The sequence below is a fragment of the Python bivittatus genome, unplaced genomic scaffold, assembly GCF_059951505.1.
Source record: "Python bivittatus isolate LINGU-HERP-01145 unplaced genomic scaffold, Pbiv_v1 ctg000400_np1212, whole genome shotgun sequence".
In the NCBI taxonomy this organism is placed as follows: Eukaryota; Metazoa; Chordata; class Lepidosauria; order Squamata; family Pythonidae; genus Python; species Python bivittatus.
The window spans coordinates 3801708-3814110 of record NW_028277073.1 but is presented as its reverse complement, the minus strand read 5'-3'; the positions used below and the strand labels follow the sequence as shown (position 1 = coordinate 3814110).

At 41.8% G+C, this 12403-nt stretch overlaps 1 protein-coding gene across 1 annotated transcript in view; it reads left to right on the top strand.

Moving 5' to 3' along the window:
- Positions 1-7392: 7392 nt before the first annotated feature.
- The window catches only part of SLC25A16 (solute carrier family 25 member 16), a 28524-nt gene continuing 23513 nt past the window's right edge, over positions 7393-12403 (top strand). The window contains exons 1-2 of the mRNA XM_088144317.1: positions 7393-7658; positions 9960-10052. Coding sequence (XP_088000443.1) covers positions 7556-7658; positions 9960-10052 — 196 coding nt within the window. The 5' untranslated portion in view covers positions 7393-7555. The remainder of the gene's footprint in view (positions 7659-9959; positions 10053-12403) is intronic.

Here is a 12403-nt window from a genome sequence, read left to right as displayed (position 1 = left end):
GTGAAAGGAGAGGAAGAAATGGAGGTTAGCAGGGAATCCCAGGACATCAGTGGAGACCAGGAAGAATGAAAAGCCCTGCTTAGGTGTCCCATGAAATCGGGAGCAGCCCAACTCAACTCAAACATTTCCTATTTTGCACGGGTGGGAAAAGAGGAAGGAAGGAAGGAAGGAAGGAAGGAAGGAAGGAAGGAAGGAAGAAGACACTGAGAGGGCCCAGAACTGGAACAAGGCCTCAGAAAGGCTAAAGTTCAGAAAGAGGTTGCCATAGACAGCCAAGCCTTCTTCTGAGAAGTTCAAAATAAAAGGAAAAAAAAAACAATATACCGGCTGCTCAATGAAGAAAGCAAGATGCTAATAGCTAACAAAAAAAATGGAACTAGTCCGATTTTCTCCTTGATGGGGCAGCTGCATTAGTTTGTTAAATTTCTACCCAACCTTTTTATTCAGGCATAATCAGAAGTCCCTCCTCCTCTTCCTCACAACAACTCTGGGAGGTAGGATGGGTTAAAAGGGGTAGAACAGCTTCCTTTAGATATCAGGCTGGTTTTTATGTTAGTGGCTTTCCAGAAGCTTTCAACAATGGAATGGAATTGTTTCAGAGAGCCTATAGAGGTATATATTGTAAAATCTGTATTATGGACTTTCTCATGTACTTCTCCTATAACGTTATTGTACTGTTGATTGCCATACAACAACCGTTAACCCAACCCAAACTTCAGGGTTAACAATAAATAACCATTGACTCGTTTATTCTGAAAAGTGGATATGTACCCGACAAGAATTGTAAAGTAAGATAAAGAAGCAAGAATGAACCTTGAGATGGATACAAACATAATGATTATTCCCTTTGAATGAGTTTCAGTCTCCAGACCTTACAGTATTAATTCTAAGGCTCTGGAAGTCTTGCTGAACATTGATGTGATATCCTGGTGAACTGGTGAAACGCCAGATGATTGGAGGGCACATCCAGCTGTGCCCACAAGGAGGGTTTAAAATCAACAAGGTGGTATCTCCCATCTTTGACCCCTCTCTCCGGATGCTACTGGGCCCATACCCCTATTTTCAAAAAAGGTTGAGAGGGAAGATCCAAGGAACTAAGATAGGCTAGCCTAAGATAGATGTCATACCTGGGTAAATTCTAGAGCAAATAGTTATGTCACTGATTTATAAACACTTTGAAATCACTGTGTTGGTTACCAGAAGTCAGCAGTGATCTTGTCAAGAACAAGTCTTGCCAGACCAACCCTAGCATATTTTTACAGGGTAACTTCTGTAGCACCTCAAGATGTTCTGATTAGCAAGCTAGCATGATATGGGCCAGTTTGGTGTAGTGGTTAAGATATTGGGCTAGAAACTGGGAAACTCTGAGTTCTAGTCCCACCTAGGCACAAAGCCAGCTGGGTGACCTTGGGCCAGTCACTTTCTGTCAGTCCTAGGAAGGAGGCAAGGGCAAACCACTTCTGAAAAACCTTGCCAAGAAAACTTCAGGGACTTGTCCAAGCAGTCTTCAAGAATCAGACACAATTGAATGGATTAAAAAAAATGATACTGGTGTGGTGACATGACAAATCAATGATTATCTAAGTATCTTAGATATTGTAGTCATAGAATGTTCGTCAGTGGTTCCTTATCAGACTAGAGAGAGATCAAATGAATTGCCACAAGATTCAGTCCTGGCCAAAACTTTGTTACATTCAGATATAAAGACAACCATTATATCTGGATTACATTTAATTCAAGGATAGTGTTTGTCACTGATAAGGCAATATCAGAAGTAGGCTAGAAAAGACTAGCAGATAGAACCTACAGGGCTGGTTGTGCCTTGATCAAATTATGCTTTAAGTGAGTAGCATCTTCAACAGCTTTTCCATTTGTTCAGTCTCTCAATACCATTTTTCCAACTTGAATTTATAATTGGAATTTATTACCTATACTTATGATTTAACACTATGCAGGAAGAAAATGCTTTGCATAATGGGATCTGGTCACAGTCACTCATATCTATCTCATTTGATGTTTCAGGTGTTTTCCTCCTTTAAATTAAAATAACAGCATTAATGCAATGCTGGTTATACATCCAGGTGTACCAGCTTTAATAAGTGAGCATGACTCTACTCTAGTGTCATTGATGAATTGATAATTAAGCAGCTCCTTACCGAAGCTCTGAAGATTGGTCCTAAATAGAGCTCTGAATATCTAACAAGGTTCAGAGAAGTTTTGCAAGCAAGCTTTCAATTTGTGCTTCTCCAGGCAGGAAATTAGTTGCTTAGGTTCAGGATATCTCAGATAAGGAAAATGTTAGTGACAAAATAATACTCACATAAGCCCAAAAGTTGCAAACAGAACTGGTCACAGTTTAACAAGAACATTTATGTATGTATGTACATATGTATGCATGTATGTATGTATTTATGGCAAAATGGGTCTTTCACAACATTTATTATTTAGAATCAAATCTACTTTGGAGGAAGTGGCTTTGCAGAATTAAAAAAAAAAAGCTTGATTTACTTCAGAGTGTTTCTTGGCAGTTTATTCAATTTAAGTATTTGCTATTTCCTTTATTTGGTCCATAATGAATCACTGCTTCTGAAGTTCCCCAGTGGCTAGAGGTTATGGGGGAATTATATGTGGCTCCTAAGCTCATTGCCCTTCTTCATAGGAAAATAAAAACATTTATATTATTTATGTGCCATTTGAAATCAAGAGGTTGAAGTCTTCTTCTGGTAAACCAATTATTTCCTTAAACAATTTGAAATTAGTTTCCTATCTTAAAATAACACTAATAGCACAACATAAGCATTAAAATAAAAAAGTTGTTTTGCATCTACCAGACACATTCAGTAAGGGTTGGTTACAGTTACCCTGCAGACAGAGATGTGACTCAGGAATTGAGATGTTAATGCATATGGTCCCATTATCATTGTGTTTGGGGCTATCATCAGCAAGACTGTTAATATGATTCTGGATTAATTGCTGTACATAAAAGGACTTCTTGGTTCTATTGCAGAATTTGGAATCTATCAGGATATCAAGAACTAAACATATTTTGTAATAATAATATATACTATATATTTGTGATCTCCCCAAAAAAGATTTTTGAGTAATACAGTCAACATTTGTGGAGGGTTCTGTTTAGGACCTAACACCATAGCCCTTCTCTCCAACTCTTTTTGATTGCTATACCTACCCATTTTGAGGATAATGCTTAATGCTGTTGAAAATTTTGCATTTTTTATTTTGTTGATTTGTTTAGCACAATAAAAAAACAAACCCATTTGGATGATAGCAGGGGTGGTGTGTATGAGCCTCTCTCCCCCAGTAGAGGTCCATTGGGGAATTAGGTCTTTGCATCGAGACGTGTTCCATGTAAAGGTACTTGGGCAAGTGGCTTTCTCAAGCACAGGCATTTTCTGTATGGGAGACGTATACATGGAGAACTCATTCTCACAACAGCCCACCAGAGACTAGCCCAGATTGGCCCTCCAACCTACTGGTGGATCTTTCAGTGGGTGGAAGGGGCCCATTTTGTCTCTTCCATGCTGGCCCTGAGTTTAATGATGTTTAAGTAGATGTAGAAAGATGATACAATTCTGAGTAAGGAAAAAAAACCTGCTATTGAGAAAAAGCTAATTCAGTCAGAAGACATCTATCTGAACAAAAACTTCAAATCAGGCTACAGTCCTGTACCCACCTCCTGAAATCAGTGGGGTTTGCTTCCAAGTATCCACACACAGTATCCAACAGAACAGCTTGCACTTTAAAGACAACTCAGAAGTGCTTTTGACCTTACATCAGGGTTCCTCAACCTCAGGAACTTTAAGATGGGTGGACTTCAACTCCCAGAATTCCCCAGCCAGCCATGCTGGCTAAGGAATTCTGGGAGTTTGAAGTCCACCCATCTTAAAGTTCCTGAGGTTGAAGAACCCTGCCTTACATGACAACAGCAATTTACTACTATTAATTTATGCCCAACTTCTGTGCAAGCCTGAAAAAAGATACTGTTGCTTTAAGAGATCATTAACAAGTTGACTCCTTCAAGGAGTGCCACCATTCTTTTAGGGTTTCCTGGAAGCCTGAAAAAAATTAGGTTGCTTCACTGAATTGCAGACAGTTGTGCTTGTGCAAATTCTAAAACACCAATTGGCTGACTGATAATCTCATTTCATTATCACCCAATTCAGAGGTCTCACAGCAGTTTACTTTCATAAAAACATGAAAAGAAAGCAGGTAAAGCCTTAGCATAATTCCCTCACAGCAGACGTAAAAATAACATTTAAAAATCATAGCATGCATTTGGAAGCACCAACCCAACACCGGGCAACAAGAACAGCTCCATTTTGGCAGCTTTTTGAAAGCTAATGCCAAACTGAACACCAGGAGGAGATTGTTTGGGAAGGGTTAAGACAGATGACCTTTAGGTCCCACTTATGTGTAAATTCTTGCACAGCATGACTTGCATAAGGGGATGGTCACAAAGAAGCTAATTTGGAGTCCCATGTGTGCAAATAAAGGTTTTATCTTGGCCACAGTCACAGCAGAGTCTGCTATTTCTGGGCATTTGGAATACCACAAGTAGAAACAAACATTCTCTTATCTCAAAGATATCTGCAGCTGTTTTCATCCAAGGTAACCCAGGAATCTTGTGAGGAAGCCTAGGTTCCCTCCCCTTGCCGTGCTAAAGCAGCTGATACTGTGGACAACTTACTATTTGTTAAAGACCCAGTAGCCCAAGAAGAAGAAACAGGAGTCATCTACAACATACAGGGTAAGGACTGTAACAGACACTGTGTAGGACAGACAGGCAGAAGGCTAGCAGAGCTCATCCATGAACACCAACTAGCAGTCAGAAGACACAATGAGAACTCCTTAATCTCAGAACACATGGACAGACTCAGCCATAGCTTCAACTGGGAAACTATGAGCATCCTAGACCAAACTAAATCCAAAAATGCTAGGGAATTATTGGAAGCCTGGCATTCAGACAAATTAGTCATCAATAGACACCTGGAGATAAACCACATTTACAGACCATTCAAAAGATACAAGCTAAGAAGGAAACAAGAAGACCAAAACACATCTGTCTCCAGCAGCCAACACCCAGATAAGCAGGGATTAAAACCAGGCAAACAATCAGGCAGAAAACAATACTCTAATCAAGGAATGACCAAAACAGGGAGCAAACACCACACTCAAACACTGATGATGTTACCTAGTTGGGTAATTAAACGTCTGCAAGCAAATAACCAAACTCAGAGAGCACCAAGGACACCACAGTTCAGCCCTGGGCTATGGATATTCTCTTCTCTTAGAAAAACTTGCCATTAATTGCTTGACCTGCTTGGTCATACCAAGCCAATACTTCACAGATCTAGCACATGCCTGACTACTAAATCCCTTGAAGTATCAGGTGGAGAAAGTCAGCATTTCCTTCCTGGTACCTAAAAATCCAAATCAGGTTCTCCTATAGCTACTTTGCAATGAATTGAAACACACTTTCCAATTTAGGACTCCCCAGCACTAACAGGTTCACCAAGGGATGCCTCTGGGTACCAAACGCAGCAGTAACTTTGCTATCTGCTGAGGAAGAACATTAGCCTCCGTTAACAGCACTGGTATTTCAGACACAGTTATAGCATATACCAGTGTTTCTCAACCTTGACAACTTAAAACTTGCCAAGGCTGAGAAACACTGGTATATGTCATAGTCTATTTACTGGTGTACCTGATGTTCTGAATATATAAGATCCCCACATATAGCATATGTATCTCTTTTTGCCTGCTGAGACTTGCTTTGTTCTACACACTTTGCCAGATGATTTGTGCAAGGGCATTTATAATACACACCACCAAACACTGGGCAGTTTCTTGGGACATGAGCTTCTCCAAAACATTTACATGTGAGCTTACTACCTGTCACTCCTGCTGGAAACGTACAAGCGCTTGACTTAGCCAGAACATTGCTGGATTTCTGTAACCTGGAAGGCTGCCTGTAAGGTGTCAGCCCCAAAGCTGAGTTACCTTACAGAGCATGGATTTTGCTCCTGGAGGCCCCCAACATTTGCATCAAGGTTTCTTCTGCTCTGGCTAGTTCTACTGCTTTATCCAGGGTGAAGTCATGCTGTCTCTACAGTTCCTTTTTCAGCATGGTGAAATGTTTGCCACGCACAATCCTGAGACTCAGAAAGTTCTACAAATTCACATATTAGAGTCTTTTTCATTCCATATCTACAAATCAGCTCTCTCTTCAACTCCTTGTGTTCTGGAGAAAATACATATGTCTCTCAAAGGTAATGCTCTTCCTAGGGATAAAATATGCATCACACTTTTCTACTATTATTTGCAGATCTACCTCCTGTATAAACTGAAAGGGGTTGTAAATTGTCTCCAGCAAGTGGCTGAAACAAAGCATACTCAAGAGGTTTTATTTTTTTTCCTGCTCAGACCTACCAGCAATCAAATACAATCGAAATGCCTGAAGCCCTTTATACCAATTCTCTGCAGCGTTTCCTGCTGTTATCGGCATCCCATAATTGGAAGCGAGTTTAGGGTTCACTCACTTCTGACATCATGGAGCAATTGCTGGGCCAGCAGTACCCCCAGGCTCTAGCTTAGTACAATCAAGTCACAAAGCCTTATCTTCACAGGGAGACAGCACAACACACTGAGCAACCAGTACAGGTAAAACAACAATCAGCAAGTAATCCATCCTCCCCTTCTCAGTTAGATCTGAAACAACTCCCCCCTCCCCGAGATCCACACAACCCCGACCCTGTTTGATTGTCAGAACACCTTGAAGACCTGGGATAGGATGCTCTGAGCACCCATCACTGACGTTGTGTTTTGCCTAAATGCTGAACAGTTTCCTTTTCCCAGTACAACCCTTTTATTCCTGTTTTAAGTGTCGTATCGTTTTTAACTCTGGTGACCCGCCCAGAGTTGAGTATGAGCAGGCAGCTGTAGAAATTGAACTCATCCATCCATCCTGACCCTCCAGTTGAAACCTGGGCTCAGAAGCTGAAAAGTCTAGCAGTCTGATTGATACTCGGATGGGAGACCACGAGGAAATCCCAGCTTAGCCAGGAAGTTGAACGATCCTTGGAAGAAGTCAGCAAGCAACTACTGTACTTCTGTAATAGCACTGAGAAAGCCACGGGGTGCTGTGATTTTAGCTGGGCTCAGACTTTTCACCTTTTTCTCCTCCCAAAGGGACCTCTATTCCTGTGTTTCTCAACCTAGGCCACTAGAGGATGAGTGGACTTCAGCTCCCAGAATTCCCCAGCTAGCACGCCGGCTGGGGAATTCTGAGAGATGGTCCACCCATCTTCCAGTGGCTTAGTTTGAGAAACGCCGTCCTATGACCCCGCCAGCCTCTGACGTCATCATCGGGCGCCACGGGCCGGGGAAGCCTGGCGGCGGCTCCGCCTCCCAGCTTCGCTGGGCGGAGAGGCCCGGCCCGCCCGGCACCATGTGCTGCTGGAGACACTAGCATGGGCTGAGCCCGCTGCCGCTTCCTCCTCGAACTGGTGCTCGGAAAGGCCGGCCAGCTGTCGGCTCCATGGCCACCGAAGCCACCGCCACCGCGGCAGGGCCCGGCGCCCGGCTGCCCTCGTCTCCAACCCAGCGAGATTTCTACTGGCTGCGCTCCTTGGTGGCCGGAGGTGAGTCCGGAGGGGAAGCCGAGGGGGAGCCAGGCGCGGCCCGGAAGGAGAAGGGCGCCCCCTCATCGGGGGCCGAACGGGGGCGGCCTCGCTCTCCCGTGGCCTTCAGACCCTTAAAATAAGCGTGGCTAAATTTCAGGGCCGCGGCCGGATGACCTTCCTTTTTTTTAGGGAAGCGTTCCGTGGGCTGCTTTCTAAACTCTGCCCTTTTTTCCCTTTGCCTGAACAGGGTTTGGAATCGGTTTCGGGTTTGGGGGTCGGTCCCCTCCCTTCCCCCAATACAAAACCCTGCATCAGATCATTTGTTCCCCTCGCCTCTCTGCCGCCTCCCTAGGTCGAGAATTGTGTGGGAAGAATGTCACGAGGTCCGTGGAGAAAGGAAGTTTCAATGGAATTAAGATGACTGGTGAAAAGTAGGGGAGGAGTGACACCTATGTAAAAACTGGTATTACCTCCTAAATGGTTTCAGATATTTGGACCATAGGCTCTGAAGTTGGGTGTCCATGCTCCTGGTTTAGCAATGGTTAATAACATATTCCTGGGATTCTACCAGGGAGTTATTAAAGCTGAAAAGGGTCCTACAAAAATTATGAAATTTTACATTTTTTTTTTGTCCCCTCAAGTCAGTGTTACCTCCTGGCAACTGCCTGGACTAGTCCCTGCAGTTTTCTTGGCAAGGTTTTTCGGAACTGGTTTGCCCTTGCCTCCTTCCTAGGGCTGAGAGAAAGAGAGACTGACCCAAGGTCACCCAGCTGGCTTTGTGCCCAAAGTGGGACTTGGTTCCATGGTCTCCTGGTTTCTAGCCTGGTGCCTAGAAACACCAAACTGGCTCCCTTACGTAATTTCTGCTGATCTTTAATACTTGAGGGGAGACCTGAAATTGGTAATGTAAAAAGGCAGACCCTGATTTTTGAAAAATGTACAGGCACTGTGATTTAGCGAGAAAGAATTCTACGCTGCAAGAAAGAAAAGTTTATTGCTGAATTATATGGTTGGCTGAAACACAGGAGTTCCATAAAACCTCTTTTTCATATTATTATATTTTTATCCCACCCTTTTTTCATATATAACTCAAGGTGGCGAACATACTCCTGCCTCCTGTTTTCCCCAACAACAACCCTGTGAGGTGGGCCTGGCTGACAGTGTTTGGCCCAAAGTCACCCAGCCGGCTCTCATGCCTAAAGGAGGCGTAAAACTCAGTTCTCCGGTTTCTAGCCAGCACCTTAACCACTACATCAAACTGGTTCTCTTAAATGCCCATAATATTTTATTTTCCCTCTGTGGAGGGATGCATAGACAGTTCCAAAATATCATTACCTAAGTGAGGGCAGACAATGAAATCTTAGAAAACATTCCAGTTCCTTTAATTGCTTTCTGCCTAGATCAGCAAAAATATAGATGATGCATCAGCTGACAAATCATACAAGTTCATGAATTATAGGATTTTATGGCTTTAAGGAACTGATAAATTCTCAAGAGCTCTACACTTTCAGAGCTGATGCAGAGATTAAGATAATAGCTATTTTAATATTACGTTTAGTAATGCTATCTGGCTGAGTTTCCAAAGAACTATGCATGTGACAATGCTCCTGTTAGGCAAACCACTATTGTACAGTACTTGTTTTATGAATGGAGGATGGTGAACTGATTTTTATTCATTTATTTTTTACTATAAAGCTAGTAAAGGTGTAGGATTGCTAAAGATTCTGGAAAAAAAATCCTTCGCTTCCTCCCTTGCTCTAACAGCTATGTTAACAAAACTTGGCTGTGATTTTTTTATGGCATTGTAGATTTGCTTTCTACAGATTAAGTGAATTGTTGTTAAAAGCAGAGACATGAAAGATGATAACCAATTTAAGTACTGGATTGAGATGAGGCTTGAATTAGAAACTTTCTGATTTAAGCTCTTAGATGTTAAACTCACATGTCATTTTCTGGTAATAATAATTTATTAAACTTGTACGCCGCCCAACTCACAATGACTTTGAGTCGACCTCTAACATTTCTTTAGAAAAACTATTGTTTATGAATGCTCCTTTTATATTTTAAATACTTTAAAGGGTTTCTTTTGATTTTATACTTTTTCTCAGTGTACTTTCTGCTTCATCAGAGATTGAGAAATAACAGGGCTACTGTATTTTGTTAGCGGAGATTATAGCTGTTGACTGAGAGGAGCCGTGCTTACCTGTTGCAGGCTGAACCTTGAAAAGATAAGAGTTTAAAAATAACTCTTGCTAAATGTCTGGCATATCTGTAACATTTGCCAGTTAGTAAATACTATTATTTTTGCTTGTTGGAAAGGTGTTGCAGGATGTTGTGCCAAAACAACCATTGCACCATTGGATCGAGTAAAGATTTTGTTGCAAGCTCACAATCATCATTACAAACATCTAGGTAAGAAAATTCCTATATTTCTTATGGGACCGAATGTCATTGCTTGTAATGTTGTGTGATTTTTATCATTAGTAAAGGAAGTAGATTTCATTTTCAATTTACTTCTGCAGTTGTAGTTATCAAATACTTTAACCGAAGTATTAATATGTTTAGACCTTCTGCTTTTCTATAAGATTTTGAAACTAAATTCTAAGTTGTAAACTGTATCAGAACAAGAATTATGATAAAGTTTTCTCTCTGGTTTGTTTGAATAAGTACAAATAGTTTTTTTTTTAATTATTATTGTCAGTTGGGACTTTGAATACATGACAGTAGTCTTTTAATGTCTTGGATCTATTTTAGTTCAATTATGATTTGGGGATGCGCTTCTTAATCCTTTACAACCACTTTTCTACCTGTACTTTATTGTTGTAGTGCTGCTATTATTATTTATATTAGCTCAGGAATAACAGCAAAAGTAAGCCAATAAATCATATCAGATATTCATTCTAAATTTAGGATTAAATCAAAATATTCCTAAAAATATGGATGTGAGAAATTAATTTTGACCTTGCTATTCTTCCTTTTTATGCTCTTCATAATTTTTTATTTACTGTGTTGATGGAAACAATGCTGAATTTTGGGGAGAGCTTATATACTTAAAATTACACTTATTTAATTGTAAACTTAAAGTGACTATTTTAGGAAACTGGAACAGATAAATCAAATGAAAGTCATAATTAAAAAAATTGAGAAGTTGGAGAAAGGGAGGACAACTTTTAAAATAAATCTGTTCCCAAAGATGTACTGTTATTTTGGAATTAATTGTTTGGTGATTCCTTGAAGGAAGAAGCATATCCTGTGGGTGGTTACAAATTAATAATGATGGTGCTCAAAGGTAGAAAGACTTGACATTACCCACAATGGAAGAATGGATGGTGAAGACGATGGAGTTAGCGGAGATGGCAAAATTGACAGCTTTGCTTAGAGAAAAAAACACTAAGTTTAATGCCAGTTGGAAGCCCCTTTTGGACTTTTTGCAGGAGACAGAAAAAAATTAAATTATATATGGATTTGATGATTAGTTAAATTAATAGGTTATATAAAAGATGTACATTAAGATGTAGTTTTAGAGTAAGAGGTTATTATATGATTTACTGTATCTATATCTGCTGTATAAGAAGTTGGAAGTTATTCTTTTTGTAATTTTTTTTCTTCCCTTTACTTTCTATCACTTTTGTATTCTTCATCTCTAACTCTCTTGTTCTCTATTTTTCTCCTCGATTATTAGTTCTTGTTTGCTTTTACCTTTATGCTTTTTATAACTTAATAAAGTCCTTATTCAAAAAAAGAAATTAACAGGGTTGGCAGAATAACTACATTATACTATTGAATGATGTGTGTGTGTGTGTGTGTGTGTGTGTGTGTGTGTATGTATATATAGTGTCTCTCTGCATACAGGTAATCCTTGAGTTATGACCATTAGGTCAGCAACTGTTAGAAGTTATGACGGCACTGAACAAAGGGACTTAAAACTGGTCCTTGAAGTTCTGGCCATTGCAGTGCCCCCATGATCATGTGAATAAAATTTGGGTGCCTGGCAACACACTCACACTTAGGATCAGTTGCAGCATCCCACGGTCACATGATCGCCATTTGCGACCTTCCCTGCCAGCTTCCCCCAAGCAAAGTCAGTGGGAAGCCAGCAAGGAAGGTCACAGGTCACTGGGGTAAGTCTCCCTGCCCCCCTCTGATCACACCCCCTCCCCTGCACCCTCTTTCCATGGCCTCCCTGCGATTGCACGCACCATGCGTCCTCTTTCCACAGCCACCCTGTGCCCTCTTTCCTTGCCTGCCCCCCTCTGATCACACCCATTTGTGACCTTCCCTGATCACACCGATTTGCGACCCCCCAAGCAAAGTCAATGGGAAGCCAGCAAGGAAGGTCACAGGTCACTGGGGTAAGTCTCCCTGCCCCCCTCTGATCACACCCCCTCCCCTGCACCCTCTTTCCTTGGACTCCCTGCGATTGCACGCACACATACCCTATGCCCTCATTCCACAGCCTCCCTGCAGTCGCACACACGCACACATGTAGCCTGCACCATCTCTCCAGGGCCTCCTTGTGATCGCATACACAGATGCACCTGGCCTCCCCGCGATCACATGTGCCTCATGCCCTCATTCCCCGGCCTTTCTGGGCTTGTGCCTCACTGAGTACTCTCTCCCCTGACTCATGCATGGCCTGCACTGGGCCTCCCAGGGCCTCCCCCACCTCCCTGCGGCAACCCCGGACTCCTTATGTGGGACTCCCTCTACTTCCCGCTTAACAACCCACATGTCTTGGGTTACAACAACAATGACAACTGGGA